The 26,943-nt window shown below is 32.8% G+C and overlaps 2 protein-coding genes across 2 annotated transcripts in view; one reads left to right on the top strand and one right to left on the bottom strand.

Annotated features, from left to right (window-relative positions):
• LOC129221453 (lon protease homolog, mitochondrial-like) overlaps window positions 1-5,932 on the bottom strand; it is a 66,108-nt gene extending 60,176 nt beyond the window's left edge. Inside the window, exon 1 of the mRNA XM_054855934.1 lies at window positions 5,334-5,932. Coding sequence (XP_054711909.1) covers window positions 5,334-5,588 — 255 coding nt within the window. The 5' untranslated portion in view covers window positions 5,589-5,932. The remainder of the gene's footprint in view (window positions 1-5,333) is intronic.
• A 454-nt stretch (window positions 5,933-6,386) lies between these two features.
• Window positions 6,387-26,943, top strand: part of LOC129219700 (ras GTPase-activating protein 1-like) — an 83,772-nt gene continuing 63,215 nt past the window's right edge. The window contains exons 1-4 of the mRNA XM_054853982.1: window positions 6,387-6,810; window positions 20,633-20,782; window positions 22,093-22,228; window positions 25,698-25,768. Of these exons, the coding sequence (XP_054709957.1) occupies window positions 6,629-6,810; window positions 20,633-20,782; window positions 22,093-22,228; window positions 25,698-25,768 (539 nt within the window). The 5' untranslated portion in view covers window positions 6,387-6,628. The remainder of the gene's footprint in view (window positions 6,811-20,632; window positions 20,783-22,092; window positions 22,229-25,697; window positions 25,769-26,943) is intronic.

Genomic DNA, 26,943 nt, shown 5'->3' with positions numbered 1-26,943 from the left:
TGGTGCACATATTAGACACTAGTTTTGGATATTCCATATGTGTCAGCTAATTTTCTCTGGATTTCTTCCTTTTAAATTGATTTTAATATTTCATACTTTTCATCGATCTCAAGTTTAACTAACTTTCTTTTTGAAGCCATTTTATGTAAAACTATAACACAAAGAGCAACAAGCTGGGCTCTCATAGTTCTAAAAGGCAGTTGAATATGAAAATGTCCTATTTCTTAATCCCTTGCACCAGAAATACTTGCAACGCAAGTAACTTTCACACAGCACAATTCCAGTGTTGCCACAAAATATTGCAACTGGAAAAAAATACTTTGTACTTTTCTACTTGAACAGAGAGTACAAAAGATAATCTCAAATAGAACAACAAAAGAAAAACAAGTTTTGAGAATAAAAGTGGCATCAAAAATACTCTTGGAAAGCTATAAAAAATAATAATAAAATAAAATAATTTGCCAAATTAAGTTTTAAAAAATAAACCAAGTGGTCAACTTACAAAGGGTTTTTTACAATACTCCAAACCAAATTTGGGGTACATTAGTGGTCAAGATAGACAGGTGGTCAAGATAGAAAGGTGGTCAAGTTACAGAGGTTTTCCTTCATTATACAAGATAGGACTAATTCCGTTCCTGACAAAAGCGGCCAACATAGACAGGTGGTCAACTTACAAAGGTGGTCAACTTTACAGGTTTTACTGTATGACAAGCATCAACAAAATTTTACATGAACATTTGGCCGTAAAAAAAATTTGTTCACGTTGGATCCCGCATAATCTGACAAACGTTCAAAAGAAGTCTCGTGCCGATTGGTGCAAATAAATGTTGACAAAATATGTTAAAGGGGTATCAAAGGCTATTTATAACATCTGCACAGGTGACGAATTATGGATCTATGCATATGAGCTGGAAAGAAAACAGCAATCGACTGTATGGGTCTTCCAAGATGAGCCAAATCCAACAAAAGTTGTTCGACAGAGAACCACATCGAAACAAATGGTTGCCTGTTTCTTCGGAATTACCGGTCACGTAGCAACAGTGGCATTAGAGCAACGCAGGACAGTCAATTCTGAATGGTACACGACCATTTGTTTGCCAGAAGTCATCAGAGAAATTCGAAAAAGGCAGAAGAAAGGGCGAATCATTCTGCATCATGACAATGCGAGCTCTCACACATCGGGCTCAAACAAAGGAATTTCTGAAAGGCGAAAACATTGAATTAATGGGTCATCCGCTGTACAGCCCTGACTTAGCACCCAATGACTTTTTTTTATTCCCTTACATCAAAAATAAATTACGTGGACAACAATTTTCGACACCTGAAGAAGCGGTTGATGCATTGAAAATGCATGTTTTGGTGTTACCTAAATCGGAGTGGAAAAATTGCTTCGAAAATTGGTTCAAACGTACATGCAAAAGTGTATAGAATTTTATGGAGAATATTTTGAAAAACAATAAAACCAATTTTGATGATAAAAATTTGTTTTTTCACTATTAGGCCAGAAATATAAATAGCAGCCTAAGTATGGCCTCAAATCCGCTCGGATGCGAATGGATAAAACATTTCAAGTGGGCGTAGAAAAATGACGCGTGTGCAACCTTTCAATAACATGCGATGCAATCACTTAGTAAACAAAAACTAGCCAGTTTTATAGAGGTGGATGCAATCAGGTTCTGATATGCGTTTAAAACAGCTAAAATGGATACATTTTGCACCTAATCCGTTAAATTTTTTTAAGCATGTATGGTTCAGAACAACTCATTGTTTATGCTTAATTCATAACCTTTTACAAATTCCCAATTGCCTGCAAAATAATCGTGTCAGGGGACAAAAATTTTCTGACTAATAAATTAACCAAAGCCTACATATGAATTATCTAATTTGCTTTCATTTTGTACCCTACATTTGTATTATATTTAAAAATTTGTAAAATACTTTCTTGTATGCTTAAATTTTTATATTTAAAATATATCCAGCAAAATTTTATTTGTTGATTTAGTAGAGAATCTTTTAAATTGTTGTTAATATTACTAATACCAAATAGGTTGTTTACTTTTTGCACTGCATACATTCTTTTCTAAAAAGTGGCTACCGAATGTGCAAAAGTGGCTTCCATTTTTTGTGACTTTGATAGGCAGTGGCTACTATTTAGAATTCCTAGTCTGGAGCTTTATAATTAAATAATTCTTTTATTGCCTTCTATTTGGTGATCCATTGATTCCCACCTTATTTTGGAAAAATAAATATGCATAATTAACAGGGTTTCATATGCATGGGTGACCAAAAACAAAAAAAGAAAAGAAGATTTGTGAAAGAATTCAAATTACGGTCGAGTCTCGAAAATCCTAGTCTCAGAAGTCTGAGGTTCCGGTTAATTCAAGGTATTATTGACATTTATATCTTTAAATAGCTAAAGTATGATTTATATTAAAATCAGAAACAGGGCTAGAAAAATCTTTAAAATTTTACATGCACTGCCGGGCATGCTTGTCTAAAAGATACATGCTCGAATTTTTATCTGCCCCGTTTCCCTTATTGTATATCAATAAAAGCATTTGAATTTGTCGTACAGCATTAATAAGATAAATTATTTTTAAATAAATCATTAAAAAAAAAATAGTTTGAATAAATAGTACATAATAAGCCGTCGTTAAATTTAACAAAAGTTGAATTATATAAGGGGAAGGATTGTTTCCACGTAGCCTAATAAATTTTGAGCTCCAAGTAAGGATATGGTAATTTTTCAATAAAATACAAAATAATTAAGTTTCAGGAAAAAATATTTGATCAAAAATTACATGCCCCGGCAAGGCATGTAAGGCTAAAAGAGCCATGCCCAATCCGAATTTTTACATGCCCCGGGCATGTCAGGCATGTACAATTTTCGAGCCCTGATCAGAAAATTGAACTCTTTAGCTATTGTAAAACTTCCTTAATAACGAATTAAGTAATGTAATCAAGAGGTTGATTTCAACAACACTTGCTAAGTGGTATGAAATACTTATTGACTACTAAAGAAGGATTAAGATATATTTTGGAGGGATAATTTGATATAAAAATGACTTGAAATTAACATTGTTTTGCCCCTAAGAACAAGTAAACTCTTTGGAACAACAGATTGGTATCAAAATGGGAAATGCACAATTTGAGGCGTTCAAGTTGTATGATGGAAATTATAACCTTCTACGGCTAACCATTTTTATGTCCCGCAAGAGACATACATAAGTACGCACATATACCTTCTGACATCTCAACGAGGACACTGAAACGGATTCAGGGATAGTTAAAACACGTTTTTTGGTTACCTATGAGTTTGCACGCATCAACCTTTTCAAACATTGGGAAAAAAAATAGTCAAATAACCTTTAGGTTAATAAAAATGGAAATTTCTTTTGTAATTTGAGTGATAAATTTTTCGTTAAGTCAACACTTCCTTTTCCTTAGACAAAGAATTAAAAAGGTCACGTCCTTATGTCATCCAAAAAGCGTAAAGTTTCCATTGCTAAGAATTTTCCGGATAATCCGAGTTTTCAGTTAGCGGAGGTAGCGTGAGCCCCAACACCTCGGATTTTTGAGACTCTACTGTACTTATCCATAAATACAAGTTTTGAAATTCAGGCACATCTTTTTTAGAGATTGAGACCAATTTATCCATTATGTGTGAATAATAGGGCTGACAAGAGTCCATGTCAGCCACATCAGAAACTAGGGGCTTTGGGGGCCTGCCTCGCAATCATAGTATAATTTTTATAAAGTAAACTCCCAATTATCCGTAAACGGATTATCCGCGAATCAATCAACAATCAGTAACATTGATTTTCGTAGAAAAACCAAATACCAATGAATCTTTTTTTATTTATTTATTTTGCTTTCTTCATCCCACCAGTCTTGCATAATGTAGAAAACGTGCAAACTTCGTTCGCAGAAAATTTTTGGCTCTGCAGAAAATATTTTTAACTGCTTACATTAATTTTTTTAAAAAAGGGAAATAAAAAAAAATAATCGAATATTTTCCAGTCTGCCATTCTTGCTCTGTTTTCTTTGCTTTTTCCTTACGCAAAATTAATCTAAAAAAATAATGATTTCTTCTTGCAATCATGATTATAGTACACCAATTACTTAAAGACAAAGGAGCAAATGGAGACTGCTTCTACTATGAATGAGGTTGTTCATTTTACACAGCATGAATCCCGTAAGAAGAACCCCCATTAAAGCTATATAAAATAAACAACTTTACAGAGAAAAAAAAGCACAGATGATCCGCGGTAGCATATAATCTGCACCTTATTAATTTTACACTTTTTTAACAGAAAATACCTATGAAAATACAATATTTATTTTACTTAATTTTAAATGAGTTGCTGTTTATACCGATTTGTTTACAAAATCAAACATCTTGATAAAATTTTCAAGTTAAAAGTAGGTAGCTTGTGTTTTATCTTTGTCAGCAACTTCAGTAGTTTCAGATCTACATGAACTTTTTCACTACAAAATGAAAATAATGATAATGATCATGTGGTTGACATTGGGGAAAAATAATGGTTAAGGCTGTTTTCTTCAGTTGAAAATAAGCATAAACTATACGTTATTGCAAAAAATAAATGATTTTAAAGGATTTTTTTTATGTATTTCAATATAAATTAAATTTTTTATTCAAAGGGGAATTATCTAAGTCTACATCCCACATACATTTGTTCTTTATCGCTGAAAAGTTCTGGTAGGCAAAAATGCAAAACATTTTTACTGTACTTGATGTATCTTTACTGTTTCTAGAAAGTATTATGCATCAATGCAGCAAAGTTTTTGAGGAAGAACAATTTCTGACTTATTAGACACTCAGTTTGGTCCTTTTGCGGTTTATCCAGGATTTTTATTATCCACGGCACCTGTGCCGAGGGGCATGCACAGAAATTTTGGGGCCGCCACAAATGATTTTTATGGGTCCCCTCCATCTTGTTTTCTCCTAACGTCTCTAGACATATATTCCGCCAATCTCGGGACCGGGCCAACAGGTGCTCTTTTTCTCCCCCCTGTGCTACTCAATTCTGCAGATAGGTAATGCACTGTAGTTTCATCAAGAGATCACTGTACTTTTATCTGAGGGAGGGGGCTATAAAATAGACTAGGGACTCCCGCCTTGGCTATCGGCGGAGATGGTGAACGATAAAAAAAATATACTGCAGTTAATGTACAAAAAAGAATGAATTGGTATTTTATCTGAGAAGGTGAAAAGTTCTTTCATTTATTTAGCTTTAAGTTTGAAATTTTTTTAAACAATCAAAACACAACAAAAAACATTGTAATTGTAATTTTCAGGTACAATTACTAACCTCAATTATTTTGATAAATTTTGGAAAGACGGGATTGCGGCTGACGGCTATTACAGGAACTAAAGGCCAGACTTCTGGCACTGTCATAGGAGCGAGGGCACCTATTTGTTGTGATTTAGGATAGGACTGCAAAGTCTGATCTGAATCCGATGGGTTATCAGATTCGCCCATCATCACTATTGCTTGAACTTGCTCCATCGTTTTCATCATTTTTTTTCTGTGAACAAAACAAAGCAGTTTGACTGCGGTACACATAATTACTATCAAAAAAGAGATTTGTCCTCAAGTTTAAGGAATTCACAGTAATGATGGAATATTTTTCTTAGATTAGTCAAATTTTGGGCACGACGAAAGCATGTAGAGTCTACGATTCCAGAAACTCTACAAAGATTCGTTCGTCTGCGAAAATGTGAAAAATGACGAAACATAACTTTGACAGGAGACGATGAAACTACAACTCCCTTAATATGCATGGCATATGGATCATTTACTGGCTTTAGTGATGCGGAGAGTAAATAACTTATATGAGAGAATTTTTCAACAACAAAGTTCAGAAGAATTTAATGGGTAATATATTTTTTTTTTATATAGAATCTAACGACCGGCATTTACGCAACGCACATGGCAGCCATAATGAAAAACCATAACAATGAAAATGTTGCCAACAAGAAGAATTATGTGCACAAAAATATAATGATAAATGTCTCCCAGCAGAAAAAATATTGCTCTTTAATAACTTTTCAGTTTCAGATCAGAATACTTCCAGGAGTTACTACATAGATAGTCGTAGCAAACTACACGGTTTATTTATATATTAATTACTTTGCGAAAAATTTGCCTCTGCCTATCGCTCAAGACATTGGGATTGCAAAGTTTTACGTCTATGAAAGCAGTTAAAAAGTATTTCGTCAAAAAATAGACAACGCAGAGGATCTATTACAAGAATATCTTTACATTTCTGTAAATGCATTACCCATTCATGACCGATATTGAAAAAAGTCGCTTTCTGTTTCCCATCAGCCTTCATTCATGTAGGCAACCGCGGTTCTCCGTACTACTAGCAGCAGTGAATGGAAAAGTTGATAGTTTTTCATGAAGTAATGTAAACGAATAAGGTACGGTGACGGCTTATTAATTTATTGTATAATCTTAATACTTGCTAACTTTTGACTAATCTTTTACACAAGATACATGTAATATGCATTATTGATACATAAACGTAATCGAAGCTCTGGAAGGGCATTTAAAACTCATGGAAGTGGATTAAATCTTGATATGCAAGACTTGACACGATCATGGCAGATCATACTAAAGAGGATCTAGAAAATCGTTTGCGAAGGCATTCCCACAGTACTCCAGGGAGTCAGGAAGATGTACGTGAAGGCAATATGCAAGAAGAATTCGACCCCTTCTTGGGAGAAGGCGATTTCTTTGAAGAGAATGTCAATATTTCTCTCACTGCCCCACCTCAAACACAGTAAGTGTGATTTAATATTTATTGTTATTATTATAGCATGCTAATGCATATGTTTTCTCATTTTATAGCTTGACTCTTGTTTTTGCCTTTTTGTAAATATTAATGGCTAGTTAAAATGCTTGGATTTGGGAAATAGGGTTGTTTCCAAGTTTGTTGAAGAGTCCTGATTCAGTGCAAAATTATGACAAGTAAAGAAGTGTTATTCACCTGGAAAATAGATTCCTTTCTCCTACATTAGTATAAAAGCGAAATTTTAAGCAAAAAATTTACTAGGTTTAATTTATTCCAATTTGTTAACAATTAAGCTGGCTAATATTTTGTTTTAAAGGGAATATGCATAAATTGATAAAGTCGGCTTCATCATTGTAAAAAAAAAAAAACTTCCAATTTTAAGGTTTCCAAAATTCTCTTGAGCTTAACATTGTTTGTACAGGTACTGTACTCATGAAAAATGTGCATTTTTATTTTCTTCTATCTCAAAAATATATAGAAGATAGTTGGGGGGGAATGGAACTCGTTGGATCATGGGGCAAGTTGGATGGTAATTTTAATGTTGCAGTCAACGCTCTATAGAACAATCTCCTATTACTGCGACCCTTCCGTTACTATAGCAACCAATGCATGAAGTCTCCTTCCCTAGTCCATAGATGCAACGTTATTTTAACGTCTTTAGAGCGTACAAACTGAACCTTTCATTGTAATATAACGTCAAAAATTAAATGTGAATTTTTAATTTTCTTCACGACTATCTATTTGAAAAGTAATACTGTGGGCCCCGCTTAATCGGGTAACGGATAAACAAATACCCCACCATACGAATAAAATGTCCCAGAACCGAATATTTCCCCAAAGGTGTAATCGAATAATCCCCCCCCCCCGGATAATCGAATGATTGTGATCAGCTTTCGCATTTATTTTTGTTGAGAAAAATTTTGAATACGTTAAGAATAAATTAAATATAAGAGCAATTATTGGTGTAAAAATTTAAAATAGTAATTTTCAGCGAACGACGGGTGGGAAGAACAACATTCATATATCCCATCAAAGCATTTCCACTATTCTATCTAGTTTCTTTTATAGTTGCTATTACCAACAGACAGTTGATAATTAAATTAAAAAACACAAAGAAATATAAACATTGCAGAGGACGAGAAATTAAAAATTATATTAGTTACGTAAAACGCGGCAATTGAAGTTAGAAAAGTATTCTCAAAATACCTTGAGCACGGAATCCACTATTATGGTCTTTCTCCAAAAAATATTAACTGAAAAAAAGTATCGAAACAAAGATTTAATACCTCAAGTTGTAAGTTACATATTTATAATATTCATATTGTAATTGCATTTGTTGACTACTTAGCTTATTTAAAACACTTTTTAATTAAAAACATTTTTTCTTCTATTACTTAGATATTGATTTATTATTACGTTTTAAGACAAAAGTTGTCAACCAGGAAATTTAAATAAAATTTCCCCGCATAATCAAATGCCCCCGCTTTTTCGAATAATATTTCTTGGAAGCTACGGTATTCGTTTAACCGAGGCTGACAGCATTTAAACATTTTTTATGTTTCAAAAAGTACAATACTTCCATTGAAAGAAATTATTTGTTGTGAATAGGGTCAGAGGAGTGATGAAAACCTCACAGAATAGGTAGACATAATATTTTTAAAAAAGTAAAAAAAAAAAAAAACTACAATATCAAAATATGAGTATACTTGGGGGAAAAAAAAACATCGAAAGAAGTAATTATCTAATTAAAAAAATAACTGCCTTTTCTTTGTTATTGTCAGTAACCATATTAATTTTAAAATTTATCTTTAGTATTGTAACATAAAATTTTAAAAAAGAAAAAGAAACTAAAGAATTTTTTTTAAATTATCTTATTTTCTGGATTATCTTTTAAAACGATGCATAACTTTGAGAAATTATTCTTACATTTTAAAGAATGACTAAATAACATACAATATGTTATAACAACCTCTCGGTATAGGAAAGGTATCTGCAGTCTTGCATGAACACTTGAACGGCGTTCGCAGAACATTTTTGGCTCTGCAGATATTTTTTGTCAAACTGCCAACATTAATTTAAAAAAAAATAATAATAATAAAAATTTAAGGGAATTTTTTTTAAAAATCCCCCTTTATTTCTGTTGAAACCTTTCTCCAAAAGCCTTTTGAAGCACACGTGTGAAAAAAAATAATGGTTTTGGCAGTTTTCTTCAGTTGGTGAAAATTAAGCACAAACTATACATTATTGTAAAAAAACTTAAGTGATTGTTCTTAGGACTTTTTTTTTTTTGGCCTTTTTCATATTTGAATATAAATTTAATTCTTTATTCAAGGGTGAGTTAGGCAAAATAATTATTTGCAGAAAATTTTTCCAGTTAGGATTTGTTTTCGCAGAAAGCTTTTCACTTTATCTAAGTCTTGGTATGTGTTTGGACAACCAGTCATTCTAATGAGCATCCATTGTATGAATATTTTTATTTGCTATTGCTATTTCAACAAATAGCAATAGCACGTAATATTCTAACAGAATTACATGGTGCTGTCAAACAAATTGTATTGTTCTTTTTCCAGTACTGAGTAATTTTGATCAGTCTGCAACTTAATTTTAAAAATTTTTGCTGCTGACTAATGAACATTACTAATTAGTTATTAAATAATGGTTTTAATGAAGAATGGAGTGATAAATTGAACTCATCTCTTAAGTTCTTTTTGTTCAAAATTATTTGTAGTTTCTTTATTTATTTATTTTTTTTTTTTTTGTCATAAAGTAAAAATTAAGACGGCATTTTCTTCAGACCTAGAATGCAGGGTACGTTGGCCAACTTAAAGAAAACCCACAGAAAATGAAAGCTTTTAGAAGAATTAGAAAATAAATATTATAGTAGGTATTAGCAACAGTGAAGTTGATGACAAGTAAAGCCCAAGTTGTGCTGATTCTTGAGAAAGGGTAGATAATTCTGGTATAAATAGTGAAAAAATATTATTAGTCAGTTAATTAAATACAGTAGACCCTCGTTTTACGCGGGTTTATTTTACACGGTTTAAGATTTGGCACCTTTATTTTACGTGGATAAGTTTTGGTTTTATGCGGATGCGACATTGCAAACAGATAAAATTTTCCCCTCTTTCAAAATCAAAACTCCTAAAGATTTCAGATTACATGTAAACTGCATTTTAACCTGCTAATAATCAAGCTTGAGCCACTGGAGGCATTTTATGCGATTTTTTTCCAGAGCTCTTTCCAGAAGTAAAGTTATTGAACTCACACAGTTCAGAACTCACTGGAAGAAGAGCTTTTAGGAATGACAAAGGGGGACAAAAGCAACGAGGATACCGACATCAATGACACAGAACCAAAAACGTTAAAATTGAAAATTTTGAGCCATTCCTTGACAATAGAAATAATATTTCTGATTTGTTAGTGAAGGAAGATTCTATCATTGAAATGATCATGGATGCGTTAATGCTCTGCAAAGAATTACAGAGAAAAATTCTTCACTGTCGAAAGACTATCATAGCCAGCTCCTTTTCATAAACACTAAATTAATTTGTTTTCTTTATGCATGTTATGTATAGATATCGATATAAGTGCACATTAAACTTATTATACAATTAGTCATCACTAGAATGAAGTTTTTTTAAAATTATTATTATTTACAGAACCTAACCCCTATTTTAACCCTAATATTAAGTCTTAATTTATGCGGTTTTGATTTACACGGCATTTCCAAGGAACGTAACCTCTGCGTAAAACAAGGGTCTACTGTAGTTCAATATGTTAAATTGATCTTTAAACTTATTTTTTTTCCCCATACTAAGCACAAAATAGAAATAGCATTAGTTAGTTACAATATTGGATAATATTTATCACAAAATGTTTTCATAATGTGGACCAACCAGGGCCGACCCTAGGGTGTCGGCGGCCCGTGTGCAAAGATCTAATGTGCCGCCCTTCAAGAGTAATTTGCATATTTTGACTAATCTTTGACATCCATATAAGCATTTCTTCAAATTTCTATATCAAGTTCTAATTTAAAAAAGAAAAAAAAAAACAAGAATGATGAAATTATAAAAAGGAAAAAAAGTTTTATAGTAAGAAACTCCTTAGGTACAATTTATATCTTTGAAGAAAGTAATCAATACCAAAATTTACTAGTCAAAAAAACGCATTTTATAGTCTGTCTTCAGTGACATCAGAGAAAGCACGGAGAAGGGGGAATCAAGGGATGGGGGATTGCTCCCAGAAAATTATCGAAATTGGCGTACGAAAAATAGTTTTAGTAGTCTTTGGTTGTGTTTGGTTGCAAGAAGAGAAGAGTCGGGTACATTCAAGGTGCATGGAGAAATTCTCGAAATTGACGTCGAACATCGCAATTTTAAAAACTTTTTCGAGACTTCATTGGAAAAGTAATGTTGGAGTTCTCTCCTAAAATTCTTTCAAAACTGATATTAAATTGCAGCTATTTTTGTAACCTTAGTTTAGAAAGGATCGGCGGCGCTCTTCTCGAAAATTTTCCGGAACTAAAGTTTTAAACAAGCAGTTTTGGGTTATCTTTGTTATCTAAAATCCATTTTAGGCTATTTTTGGGAAGGAAGGATTTTAGGGCTCCCAAGTGGATATTCTAAAAGCGCAATTTTATGCTATCTTTGGTGACGTTAACAAAACTGGGGAAGCTTCAGCGGATCTTTCGGATATTTTTCCATATTAATATCTGAAAAACACAACTATTGACTTTTGTCCATCTCACTTCGACAATTGATGGGTATATGCCCTAGCGCCGTAAAAAGTTACATAAGCCAGGCAGTTATCCTCCAGAGTTTTTTAGAAAATCGTATTTTACGCATTGTTTGATAACGATGGGACAAAGAGCGGGCGGGGGTTCAGTGCGCCCTCAAACTGTTTTTTGAAACTAAAGTCAATTTCAAACTGAGGGGGCGGGATTAGGGGCCTCTCTAAAGATGCTAATTGAGACTGTCTTTGATAGTAATGTTCGGGAATGGATTTTTGGGCCGTCCATCGCAAAAATTTCGAAAAAGAAGTACGAAAAATGTCATTAAGCAAATTTTGATGACATTAAGAAGGACTGTCCTCTGGAAACACATTTTGGATTTTAAAGCCAACATTTTCAGGCTATGTTTGACTAGGTTAAGGTGGAAGGGGTGAATCGGAGATTTAATTGGGTCCTTAAGATCGGTGGTTCAAACAGCAAAATTTTCCGAAATTAAAATCCTAAAAATGCAATTTTAAGCCTTCTTTAGTCTCGTCAAGGAGGTCATGGCATCCTTATGGATCTTCGTTTTGGAGCCACGTTTAAATTTACTACCCAGGGAAAAAGCCCTGATCTGAAACTGGGCAGTTCATTCGTGATTTTAATTCGAAAAAAATGCTGTAAAGGGGGAAAATTACAAAATTTTAGTTCGTCATTCATATATGTTTAACTCTCAGGGGAGTTGCAATTTTTCAGTTTCTCCACGTATCCGCGATTGTTGAAAACAGAATTTGTTGTTCGAAATGCTTGCGAGAGTATCTAATCAGTATAGCTTTTTTTAAATATAATATATAAAGTTATGTCTTCATTGTTTAGGTCTATAAAAGCTTGGAGGGTAAACACTGGTGGTCGCCCTGGGCCCTGAGTGCTCCTTTTAGAAGGCACCCTTTCATGCTTCAAGAGAGAGCCATTTCCCTCATCTCCCCCCCCCCCCCCCGTATCCATGCCTGATTACCGGTTCTGTCACAAATTTTGCAACCAAATGAAGCATGTGTGTGAAGAGTAGATATATTAACGGGCAATGAACCAACACAATGTTCCCTAACAATCTATTTTTCTTAAACTATGCTATGCTGTCGGGAAATCGGCACTTACTTTGATAATTGAACATTTAAAATTCAGCACATTCATTCGACTTATTATGTTATCTTGTGAGAAATTCTTGAGAAATTTTGCTTGATTAAAAGAACTATATGATGTGGCCTGTGGCTGCCCCTTGTTTTGGCCGCCCTTGTGCGGTGCACACCTGCTAGGATCGACTCTGGGACCAACGGACCCCATGCCCAGGGCACGTTGGTGCTCTTTAGAGAATTCTGTTAAAAAATGAATGTAAAAAAAGTTAATGAACTGAACAATTTCAAAAAAATCTGGAATGAAGAGAAATGTTCAATGAACCTTATTTCAGAACTGCTCATTCAATTTTTTAATGAGATAAAAAAATGAAAAATAGAAAAGCAGACCAACGTACCTCATCTCCCCCTGTTGGATTTGTAAGTTTTGATCTTTTGATGCATTTGCAGATTAAGAGGGGTGCTGAGAGTTTTGCCCATCAACTTTGTACAAACAAAGTTTAATCTTGCCCTAGCTTGAATCGAAACATAATCCATAAAATAAAACTAATTTAGTACAACATATATGTACCTTTATGAAATAGTGCTTTTTTAAATTTTAATTTTTAGAAAAATCGATATTTTAGATTACAATTAAAGGCTTGATTTTGATTCTTAAGGCTAGACTGATTTCAAATTGTATAAACATTCAGTTAGGTATTCAAGCTTATACTTAATTTCTCTAAAAGTATAACAAATTTATAAATTGCAGTTGTGTTGGAAAAGAAATCCGTAACCATACTGAAAAAGAGAAACCTGACCATTTACCAAGTTGCTGGGAAAGGAATTTCAAAACTTTAAACAGTTTCTAAAATTCCCTAATCAATGTTTCTAGCATAAAAGGTCAGGCTGCATCAATTAAAGACTGGCATTGTCAAAAGCTAGCAGAAGGTGTAAGGATAAAGGCATTCAATTGTGTAAATAAATGCCTAGAACAAAATATAAACCAAAGCTCTATTTGAATTAATTTCAAAAGGAGAAAGGACTATGTCATGTCATATGCACATTTTCATAGTTTGTATAGATTTCAAAGCCTAGGTATCTGCACTGCAAGTTTCCAGAGTTTCTTACAATCACCTGTTTCTGAAATTGGTAGTATTTGGATAGTCATCAACAATTCGGTATTTCAGAATCACACTTAATTTTTCTGATCACTTGTAATATTTATTAGGACTTGTTTGTTTTGCTACATTTGATAGTGGTCAGTATATCCAGCAAAAGACTGATAGTGTTGGTAAATGCTATATGAAATGAAATTCCTGCTAATGTAGAAATTACTCAAAGAAAATCAATGTGGAGTTGAATTGAATTAAAATAAAATCTTAGAATATTTTGTTACAGATTAGTCCATGATAGTATTTCAATTGTTCGAGTCTCCAGTTGGATATCTTGAATGTAATCTAAACTTAACGGTGTAAGGAGGATGATTTTAAGCAGATAAAGGATGTAATTATAGTTACAAGTAGTAAAGGATCATTCCAAATGTGAAATAGCTCTTATCGAAGACAGTGTTAAACAATGGAGAAAACCGACAGCAATTCCTGTTATAAGTTATTAAAAGTCAAATTAAATCCTTCTAGAAGTGATGAAAGTCTTAGTTTTTGCGCAATGACAAAATACATTTTTAATTTCAAATAAAACGTTAAAGTCAATGTGTACAGTAATGTTTTAAAACTTTAAAGTTCATGTTGTGGAATCTACGAGAATGAACGAGCAGAGAGATGATTTAGCCAAAAAGGCATTTGCTTTCCAACCATCTTTCTATTCAGTTCCTCTTCGAAATGCCAGGAAACTTCTTGCAAACAAAATCAGGCATGGCACAATTTCTGCTCTTAGGAACATGGCTGATGGAAAATCCTGGCCTTGCCTTCTTGATGGCCAGCAGCACTCTCGTCTTTCTATCTTTCCCAGAGCTGAGGGAGTCGCCTGTTTTAGAACAATTACTGGACATGACTATCTGCAGGCCCATTTACATAAAATCAATCTGGCCGATTCACCTCTTTGTGTCCTTTGTAACACCTTTCCTATGACTGGGGAGCATCTCTTTAGTTGCCCCCTTTTTTTGACATGCGTTCCAGTAATGATTTTCGAGCCCTCACACCTTCTGGAGCCACTTCAATTTTTTACTGGACTGCAAAACACCTCATGTCTGAAAGGACAATGCCGAGCGCAATTTTAAAAAAACCCTTTAAAGTTAATGCAATAATTTTAAATTTTTGCTATATTTTCTAAACTTTGAGGTCATTGAGCTACCTCTAAATATTTTAGTACATTGCTTTAACTTTTCATGAATCATTTTTATAGTAAAAACTAAATAAAAGGAGGAGACATGCAAAAATCAGCATTTTTTACTTCCTTTTACAAAAAAGGAAGTACAGTGCAGAACCTTTTATCCGGGAACCAAAAAACCGGGAAACCAGAAAACCGGCAACCTTTTGCCGATTTCCCGCCATTTTTTTAAATACACATTTTCGGCAATTTTTCAAAAACTAAGCTTTTTTTTTTTTTTTTGAAATACCTGAAAGAAAATGAGCGGTTTCTTAATAAATACCATATTACTCATCTAAAACTCGGGGAAAATGTTTACAAAAATGAACTTCAAAGGGTTGTCTTTAGCGAGGGGAAAAATTTCCAGAATATTTTCTTGAACTAAAAAGTACACACGTAAGTCTGAAATTGTTGTGTCTTATTCGAACTGAAAACTAAAAAAATGAATATTGTCACATTATAATGCAATATTTAATTGAATGGCCTTTAATTAAAACTGGTTAGAGCGGAAGTGACGTCTCAAAAGCGCGTGAAACGCCGCGATTCTCGAGTTTTCCGGATAGCTGATGGTGGAATCTAGAAATCGTTAAACGCAAGACTGTAATAAGCCTGCAGGAACTCATAAATTAAATTGCAATTGGTATTAACTTAATGCAAAAGCAATAGTTATCAATAATCGCAAACGCCAAACCTTTACAAAAAAAAGTGAGAGAAAAAAACGCGTTGATGAACACAAATTCTCTCGTACACTTTCGTAGAAGAATCGCACATTTAAGTTCAAAAGCTTGTTTCTTGCCCTTCCCTTCATTCTCTCTCATTTTAAAACATCGAAAATTTGTGTTTTTTTTTTTCCTTTTCAAAATTAATGTGACTCAGGTCTTATTAAATAACTTAAGGTTTTTGGTGCTTAAATTATTCTCTCACTAGTAGTTTTTAATGTTTCGATATTGATAAGCATTTCTGAACTGTTTTCTTCTTATTTCAATACTTATTACTATTTATTATACTAATTTAAGTTTTATAAACAATCGGCCAAAAGCTCTTTCTAGCAATCCAGAAAACCGGGAAATTCAGATATCCAGGATAGCTATGGTCCCGAACTTCCCGGATAATTGGTTCTGTACTGTATTGTATTCACAAAAAAATTTTCACTCAAAAATCGACCTTAATTTCCATTTTGCTCAACCCCAAATGAATGTTGAGTTTATTTTTCAACCCGACCACACGTGGATATATGCCTAGGAACGTACAGACACCCGAAATATTTATTTTGACGATCCCCAAGTTAATTACAATGAGTTTTCTCGTGACGTGCGTATGTGTGTATATATGTCGCATAACTCAAGAACGGAATGTCCTAGACAGTTGAAATTTGGTACTTAGACTCCTAGTGGGGTCTAGTTGTGCACCTTCCTTTTTGGTTGCATTCGGATGCTCCAAAGGGGGTCTTTTGCCCCTTTTTGGGGGGAAATCATTGTTAATTTCAATGTTAACTCAAGTGGTGTTATAATTTGTCGAAAACTTGGTGATATATCGCCAGTTTTTTGGTCGCCAAGTTTTGTCGCCAACTTGGCGACAAATTTGGCGATTTTTAATTTTTTTTTTTTTTTTTTTAATTTGGTTTCAATTTGACCACTGTTGGTGATATTTAGAGAGTAAACTATTGAATCACATTAAAACTGCCAAAATGACATTAAATTGGAGTAAAAGGAAGTCATGTGATGCACACATCAGCTCGTTTAAAAAGAGCTTAAACTCAACCCTAATGGATTTATATAAAATAGTTGGTATACTGTGTACCCTGATGGGGTTTTGAGATTTTCAAAATCTTTAGTTACCTTCCCTATTTTTACCTGTAATAAAGAATTAAATTAAAATGTTGCAACAAGCAGACTTAGATAAAATGAAAAGCTTTCTGCAAACACAAATCCTAACAAGAAAATTTTCTGCAAATAATTATTTTGCCAAACTCACCCTTGAATAAAGAATTAAATTTGTATTCAAATATGAAAGAGACAAAAAAAGTGCTTTTTTTATTTATTTATTTATTTATTTTTTTGCAATAACATATAGTTTGTGCTTATTTTTCACCAACTGAAGAAAACTGCCAAAACCATTATTTTTTCACACAAGTGCTTTAAAAGGCTTTTGGAGAAAGGCTTTAACAGAAATAAACTGGGATTTTTTAAAAATTCCCTTAAAAAATATTAATGTTAGCAGTTTGAAAAAAATTTTCTGTGCAGAGCTAAAAATTTTCTGCAAACACCGTTTGCGCGTTCGTCTATATTATGCAAGACTGGCAACAAGTAAAGTGGTTAAAATGAAATGAAAGAAAGGGGGTTCAACCGAACCAAGCACTGCGACCAGAGATCTATTGTACTAGTCCCCTAACTGAAGTTTTAAAACAGACCAGTAGCTGAAGCAAAATTCAACGAACACCTAATAGGAATGTTATGAATCACCTATGGTTCAAACAAATGACAACCGAGGTGCTTAAACCTATTCAAAAGACACTTCAGAATCACACGTGATGTGAGTAACACTTTCCTCAAGAAAGAAGCAACCCCAGAAAGTTTGATCCTTATTGACACCCATTAAAGCAAGGTGCCGCTTTATTGTGCAATGACCAATAAGAAGACAAAGCCTTCCTAATGCTATTTTTGTTAAGAAGCCTTTTGCATTTTCGTCATATGATCCCCAGAAAGAATCAGGACTGTCCTTCTTAGGATGACCAGCTGAATACGTTCAATATCATTGTGAGATAACTTCTCTCCGATGGGAAGGTTTCTCTCACAACAGCCATCATAAACATACTCCCTGCTTGAGCATAGAACTCTGGTCGACCTGTCCTTACTCTTTAAGATGCAGCAGTTTGTGCAGGGGAAGGAGTTGAAACCTCCAACCAAAGATGTTGGTTTCTCCAGGGGTCTGGCCAGAGGATATTTGGGTCCGTTAACGGACCCTTCACAAAAATCCAATCAACCCAAACGGACCTTTCACAAAATTCCGATCAAACAAAACGGACCCTTCACAAAATTCTGATAAACAAGATCGGATCTGTCACAAATTGTTTATTGAAAGAGCAAATCTGAAAGCAAAAAAACGCATATTTCTGTGTATAAACCGATAATTTTTGGAACCTTTTTTAAAGTCAAATTAGAGGGATCAGCTTATACAAAATCGGCTAATTTTGAAAAAAAAAAAAAAAAACGGCACTCTTGGGATGCTCCTGCAAGCGATAAATAATTGCTACTGCCAATTAAAAAGAATGGTTGTTTGTTTTATCACAGCTAAATTAGCAGCGGTGTTGTTGTAAACTTTTCTGAAAAGGCATTGGTAATCACTTTTCTCCGCTCATGATTTAATAAACAATAATAATATATATCTGCGAAATGAACTTAGAACTGCAAAGGGATAGTAAGGGTGAGGAAAAAATATGATCGCTTCAGATAGGGTTACCAACTTCAAAATTATCACCACTTAGCGTCTGGCGTTGAACTTTATAATGACTTGATTAGAAAATATTCTCATCATTTTGCCAGCTTGTCAATATTTGCGTTTTTACGATGCGGTGCGATGTTTAATTGTTATTTTGGGAGAAAATTATATGGGCTTTGATTTTTCGATGCTAACAAGGATGATTAACTTTAAATAAACTCTTTTAATTACCGTTTTTTTTTCTTTAGATGTCTACATTTTGAAAAATGCAATCTTTTAACGTCCGATTTGAGAATCATATTTTGTTCTTTTTTCAAGCTAACTACGCTTTATTAGGATTGAAATAAATGAAAAGTCTCTTTATTTCTGTTAGAACTCTCATTTCAAGTTTTAAAAGCAAAATTCCATTTTCTGTTATGAGTCAAAAATTAAAATGCTGAATAGATGGTTTATTTTATTTTATTTTTTGGGTCAACTGTGTCCACAGATATTAATGATATGTTTATCATAGGACTCTAAAATGCAATTTTAAAATTATTTTATCAAAAATATTTCTTTTACAAGCCCTTTTTATACTTTTGATGCCTTCACTTTGAGAATTGCGATCTCTTTGCATCCGCTATGGGAATCCGATTTTTCGAATTTTTGATGATTATTACGCTTTGTTAAGAGGTAAACAATTGAAATATCTTTTTATTTTTGTTAAAATAAAAAGTTTTAAACGAAATTCTGTGCTTTTTAAGAGTGTCTTGGGTCAAAAAGTTGAATGCTGAACCCTATTCTGAATTTTATTTTATTTATTTATATTTTTGTTACAATTATTTTAAGTACTGTACAGAAATATATCTAGTATAATTTAACATAATGTAGAATGGTAGATAAATATTGATATTTGAAAGAGCGATGCCCCCCCCCCGCCAAATATCAGAAAAAAAATCCAGAATGATTTTCTCGATGTAGAAGAGGAAAACACTCAACTTTAAGTTTAATTGATGCAGTTTGTGCCATCTCTAAATTCTAAAAATTCGTTTTAACAAAAAAAAAAAAAAAATTTTTTTTTTTTTTTTTTTTTGCGAAATTTTTTGATTTTTTACAAAGTTAATTCATTTTTCACAAAATTATTTGATTTTTCACAAAAAACGGACCCTGTAAAAAATCCTGGACAGACCCCTGTTCTCCTACCTTCTCGGGAAAGGCAGACCCAGTGGCTTTCGCCTCCTGTGCCAACCTCCCTCTCTCCTGGCTGTGCCTGCTGCGTTTTTGTGCAAAATTGAGTATTCCCTGCCTCCGTACTGCAGAGTCGGCGAGTTTCAGACCTGCACATCTGCACCCTCAACTCTCTCAGTCGGTTGGTTGCACACTCGCACCCTCACCTCCTCCAGCAGCAAGGTTGCTGGTTTTTTTCTTCAAGTCAGCCACCAACTCCACGGGAGCTGGGAACTGTGAGGTGGTAAAAGGTTGACATCGGCACAACCACCCTGTACGAGTGCAAGGCTAAACACAACGAGGCTTTCGCCCGGTTCCTCAAGGGGACCGTTTCAGACATCATACGACCCAGATGCCATCCATCCATCAGCACGGTGGCTCAAGTAAAGTGGATAAAATGAAATGAAAGAAAGGGGGTTCAACCGAACCAAGCACTGCGACCAGAGATCTATTGTACTAGTCCCCTAACTGAAGTTTTAAAACAGACCAGTAGCTGAAGCAAAATTCAACGAACACCTAATAGGAATGTTATGAATCACCTATGGTTCAAACAAATGACAACCGAGATTGGGTGTCCATTTTAGTCGCCTCTAATGACACGCATGGACTACGTTGGGACTGTTCTGCTCCAGTCACCACACGGAGAGTAAAGTGGATATTACGTAACCTAGCTTTCTGAACATCAGGGGAAAAAATAAAGTCCAGTGACAGGCGCGATTATAAAAAGTATGTGAAATTTCCTTGCTCTTGTTACAAAAACCTATTTTTCCTAGTTTTCATGTGTGTTAAATGTTAAAAAAGTGTTAACTAAGATGGGAAAGTAAAATAAAGATAATTAGTAAATTCAAGTAAAATTCAACAATTCTTCTGAAGGTATTTTTATTTATTTTTAGAGATAATTAAATTTGCATTTTTGCACTTCCGAAAATGAAATTTGGGTAATGCTTTAGGTTGTATTAAATCATTCTCATTGATATTTTAGTTAAAAATCCTAATCCTTAAATGTATTCTTCTTAAATAGATGGTATCATGGACGATTGGATAGATACAGTGCAGAGCTTCGTCTTCAAGCTGCTAGTAAATTGGGAAGTTACCTCATTCGAGAAAGTGATCGAAAACCAGGATCTTATGTTCTCTCTTATTTGGGACATACTGGAATAAACCACTTCAGGTGATTAAAACTTATAATGTAAAAAAATATATACATATAGTTTGATATTTTTAGGCTATGCTATATTGGAGTACTGGAACATGCTGGATTAAATTACTATATAAATTTCATCATGTACTTACAACCAGAAATTGTGATAAGCATCTACAAATTATGGCAATCATGCCATGCAAATTTGGGAACAAGTATTTTCACTATTGATTTTGTTTTTGTAAATATTTTTGTTTGTATGGTTTGGGCATTAAAATAACTAGTTTTTCTTATATATTTTGAACTAACTTTTTTTTAGAATTTTCCATAATTTTAGGTAGAAAAGTTACTTTGTCATATGCATTGTACAGATAATAATTGGTGTAAAAAAAGAAGGGGGGGGGGAGAGTGCATTTGGTAAGAGAGCTTCACTGTTGTTTAAGTTGCAGAGTAGGTTATTCACTATTCCTGACTGAGGAGTTCTAATAAGGACGAAACTGCAGTCTCAAGATGTGATTGATAACCTGGATGTCCGGTATTGTGCATGTCGTTCTGCCTTAGGCCCTGGCTCAGGGGCAGTAACTTACTGCTGAAAATTCTGTGCATTATTAATATTTGTTCTACAGGAAAAAATAGTCAGGGCAGTAGAGAGTTAATGGATTTTAGCTTTCTGTTTTTCAGTTCATAAATGAGTGAAATTGTGCAAAATGTTAAAATCACTTTATTTAATTCAGATATTTTCAAGGAAACAAAGACAAAATAGGTAATCTTGTTGAAAATTTTCATTCTTGTTTTTTTTTTTTTTTTTTGTGTAAAAGTTTTTTGTTAAAATGTTAATGTAGTAATTTTTTAAAAGCTCTGAAAAGAGTTAAAGTAAGGAAACAAAACAAAAGGAGTTTAAAAGGGAGAGAAGAAACTGCTGATGTGGCACTTTATGCACAAAGAAGCAATGAAGTGTGTTTAAGAAGGCTTATAAAATAAATCATTGCTTGAGGATATCTCGGAGGTACATAAGTGGTTTAAGATTTTTTTCTTAGGCAATGACTTAAATATTGATTTTTATTTAAGATTTTTTTTACTGTTTTTTTGTTAATTTTAGAAATTTATTGTTAGACCTTATATCTTTGGGATTTGTTTATTCAAAATATCATCATTAACCTTTCTTATTGTTATGATTACACTAGTTTAAGAAGAGAAAACAAGATTTGTTTATTTGTGTTATTAAAATTCATATTTAGCTTTTTTTTACAAAAAAATTATGTAATTTTTTGAAAAATTCTGAAACTTCTTTTTTTTTTAAATAAATTTCTTTACACAATGTACTTATTTTATTTTAACAGAATTACTGCTGTCTGTGGAGATTATTACATTGGAGGAAGACAGTTTGATTCTCTATCGGATCTAATAGGGTACTATACAAGTTGGTCAGATCTTTTGAAAAAAGAGAGACTTGTTTATCCTGTTCCTCCACCAGAGGTATTACTTGATCAAATATACATAGTTACATAGTTTTGAATATGTTACAAGTTTTTGAATTTGGCTAAAAGTATATGCTAAAATACAAAAACTATTTTATAATCAAAAACAAACAGAAAACTTCTTGAGAATGAGTAATTTTTTATTTCTTAAACTTAGCCAAAAAATATCAGTAATAGACATCAAAATTGATTCCAAATCAATTGATTTGGAAATCATCATGATTACAAATTATGATTACTTATATGGGCAGTTCTCAAAAGGTGGGAGCAAACATAAACCTAAACTTTGAAGCTTTAACCCCAAATAACTTTTATTTTTATTCTTTCAAATATTTTTGAGTAAGATTATTATACTGTATAGAGACAAGAATTGACATAAATTATGAAAAAAAATCTTTTCAAATACCTTTAAAAAACCGTTTTCCTTGCTAAAAGGCACAATTTTGGACTTTCAAAACGTTAACTGAGCAAATGTACCATCAAAAACTTTTTTTTTAAATAATTATTTCCATATGTTTAAAAAGAAAAAATAAGGGTATGAATCTCAAACTGAATAATTTTTTGATAATATTTTCCACAAATGACAAAAATAAAGACTAATATTTATTTTGTAAACGATTTTAGAAAAATGTAAGTTGGAAGTTTGATGTATGTCCAAAAGTTATGATCTGGACAATGTTATTATTTGAGAGCTAAGTACTATATGATGTGCATGTTTTAAAGGTATTTTTCAATCCTCAAAATCAATTTTTAATTGTTTTAAAGTGTTTTCACATGCTTTTATGCAGTATCTTTGAAGCAAAATTATTTTTCTTAAACATACATGTGAGATGTTCAAATTGCTTTTTGCCGATAATTCTGTCCATTTATTCATTATTATAAATGATCTACCATCTTATAAGCTTAATAAAAAAGGTTATTATAATGTTAATTTCTTTAATCTATTGGTATTTTGCATAAAATTAATGCATTTTATGTATTGAACATTACATAAATAACAGTAGAAACACAAGTTTGTGATGGTAACGTATGCATTTAAGTAAGCAATACAGCAGCAACTCATAACTCTGAAATTTCGAGCGTGATTATCTGTTATTTTACTGATATTTTCGATAAAATGTTTTCAATTTACGACGATAAATCGACACCTGAATGGCAGTTCTTTAATAAATAGTTCTTCAATGTTCTAATATTTAGGTATTTCTCTTCTTTGCACAAAAATCGCCAAGCAAACCCCAATTGTCGACAACTCACAGCGTAAGCTAAGCAAAGGGTTACCAGCGAGGAATTCCTGTTTTCGCCAACTGCATCAGTTTTGTCAACTTTATCACCTGCGCTGGCAAAATGGATGGGATTTTTTTCCGCATTCTACGAAACCATAATAAAATTTTATTATTTGAAGGTCATTATATAAAGCCACTCAAGTACTTTATTAATCCTCTCTTTTTAATTGCAGAATTTAATAAAAAAAAATAAATTTTTCATTTGAAAAGTTCGGAAATTGTGAAACTTACATTACGATGACGTCCAAAAACTGTTACTTACGGGACAACCATTTCCAAAATCTGTTACCTACAGACCAATCATTGAATTTGATATTTAATAATTTTTATAAATACCTGCTGTCTTTTTATGCTTATATATGATGTTCTAGGTGTACAGTACATACTATGGAATAAAAACAAAATTGATGTCAAATTTGAAAATTTTAAAAATTGCTCAGAATTAACTTTTTTGCTCCCATCTTTCGAGAACTACCCATATGTTCCTTTAAAAACCTGAGTTGTGCAAAGCGAAACAAAATTTCTTAAATTGAGTGTTTTTAATGTGTTTTTTTACCTTGTAATTTGTGCAATAGGATAAAAATATATTTCATAAAAAAAAGTTTTAACTTACTTCTTGATGCTGCATGTTAAAAAGAGCTTTTCATAAGATTTGTAAATAGTTCAAATATATTGACAGCAACAAACGTTGTATGTTCGGATTTAAATTTTCAAAAGATAAACCAACACAAGATAGTTTTTTTATGGGAGGAGGAGTAGAAGTACATTCTCTGCCATTGTGCTTCATTTGGTTTTGAACACTATCAGCTAAGTGGCGGCGTCAATGTTGGTGTATTTTGGGAACAACTCTTTTGAAAATTTCCATCATAGCATCATCTTTCTTTTTTTTTTCAAACATCTGCCATGCCTTTTTGTTTTGTTATACTTTTAAGTTGGCTATGACTTTTTCTTTAGAAAGCCAATTCTGTTCATCTAAAGCTCCAAGTTCAATGAGGAATCATTTGTGCAGCTGGAACCACATCATGATGCCTAAGTGCAAGCTGCACTGCTATCATCAGTCCCTGGTTGATTAAATATACTTAAAAAGTACTATTTACTCTGCCATAGTGGTAGCTAAAAATGGCATTCTCTGTTGAGCCTAAAAAATAAAAACTGCATGAAATGCTGACCTCAAACACTAGCTGAGCAATGCTTCTACTAAATCAGAATGATTTTTGTCGCCACTCTCTGGACTATTAAAAAAAACATTTTCTTAAACAGCATCTCATCATTTATCGGAAATGAAGGTTTGGAACACAACATTACTATATCTCAATCAAAGGGAACTTAAAGTCTGCACAGTAGCACATTTACATGAGACTTTTGTACCTCGGATTTCTTCTCTCTTACTCCAGAAAAAAAACAGGATGGGAAATACCCCGTTCACATGCAAGAAGAGCTTGTACCTTGCAAGGGTGCCCATATGCAAAATTTTAAGGGGGGGGGGCTGAAAAATTTTCCCCATAGTTTAGCGGAATATTTTCCCCATGGAAGCCGATTTCAGTACAGATTAGAGATATTAAAATTCGACATTTTTAATAACTTATTCATTAATGGCTGGAAAAGAAATTTTTATACATTTTTGCAAAGAAAAACAGCACTAAAAGCAAGGAAGTTCTCATTTCTAAGGGGGCTTGAGCCCTCACTTGCCCCCCTATATGGGCGCCCTTGGTACCCTGTATTCGAAAAAGCGGTTTTACCCAGCATCAATAGCATCTATACCCAGCTAGTAAACAAACTCCTTTAGAGAAATGCATTCTGGGTAAAAACCTAGAATTTACTTCAGTCAATAGCAGGAAGAAGAAAAATCCATATTTACCTGGGGAAAAAATGGATAATGGTTAAAAGCTATTTTTTTCCAGGATAGAAAAAGACCTTGTAAACGCCGCTAGTGCATAACTTTTTTGATCAGCCTTTCCTTTTGCCAAATGGTTTGAAAATAAAAATAGTTAAATATAATAAATTGAAATAGTTAATTTTTAATTTTTTTCTCTATTTAATGCTAGAGTATTTAGTATATGCATTTATATGTGTGTGTTTTGTTTCACTTTGAGAATTTTGCAAAAAATGTTTTCTTTTACTTTTTCTTTTTCTCTTTTTTAAATATTTAAATTGAAGTTGATTTTCAATTTTTCATTTGAATAGCCTGTCAATGACAAGAAAAGAGTTGTGGCAATTTTACCTTACAATAAGATGCCTGATACTGATGAAATAAGGTAAAAATTATGCTTGTATTCTGTATATCAATTTAATGTATTTTTTGAAACCCAGTGGCGTCCCTTCAGAAGAACGGTAGGATATCTTAGTGTTATTTCTAGGCTTAGGTATCTTACAGTTGCACCGAGGCAATATGTACCTTTGGGAGCTTTGAAAAAGGTATTTAAAAGTAGAAAGGCTCCAATGCAGCATCTTCCTTTCCTTTTTAAATGCCCTTGTGCTTTTTTTAAAACTCTTCTGTGTTCTTACAAGATGTTGCTTCCTTTTCCAACTGGTTTTTAGCTATACTTTGCCCATACTTTAAATTATTGCATTGACAATGTTTCTCTTTAAAATACATTTCCTCCCAAACAGACTTTTTAAATAAAAAAATAAAAAATAAATAAATAAAATTAAATCAACTTTCATTTGCATTAATAAAACTCTCCTCAAAATTACCGAAAACCTTAATGGTCTTTAGTGATGATGTTTTAATACTTTTCTTGCATATTAAAAAAATATTTCTTCCATAGTTGTGGTTCATGTCAGTTCATTCATGTATGAAAATGTTCTCAAAAAAAAAAGCAAAAAGCAGTAAACTTTAAAAAAATTGACTGCATTTTTGCAAAAGCAATTTAAAATTCCCAAAGAAGGTATTTTGGCAAAAATTTCTAGACATATCTTTTATTCATTGTTGTTTAGAGTGTGTATATTCTTAATAGGTCAAAATACAAGATGATTTTGATTTAATCTGGTATGTACAAGTCAATTTAGTTCAAATCTGCTTGACTTATGGATGTGGGCTAGTGAAATGTAAGAATTTGATGCTGGTCTTGATATTTCATTTCTTAGTTAATCTCTCAATTCATGTGTAATCCATGCTTCCCACCAGGTCACTCTGTCAACTAAAAGTCTCTTTTGATTAAAACACATGTTATGCTATGCACGCAAAAATATTAGACCTTTACAATTTTATGAGAGTCTTTCATAAAGAACATTTGGAATATGGATTCTGACATTTGTTTTATAGAACTTTCGAAAAACTTGGGAAAGGACTGTTTTTGTCACATAATGATAACAGCTATATAAATGTGCTTAAAAAACATTGTACTGAACAATGCCTAACTATTGCTTGTAAAATTGTCATTTAATCACACACCTATATACTCCAAGGTCCTCCTTAGCTACTATTATT

The sequence above is a fragment of the Uloborus diversus genome, chromosome 4 (genome assembly GCF_026930045.1).
Source record: "Uloborus diversus isolate 005 chromosome 4, Udiv.v.3.1, whole genome shotgun sequence".
NCBI classification, from domain to species: Eukaryota; Metazoa; Arthropoda; class Arachnida; order Araneae; family Uloboridae; genus Uloborus; species Uloborus diversus.
Note: the sequence above shows the minus strand (reverse complement) of the source record. Positions and strands in the feature narration are given on the sequence as shown.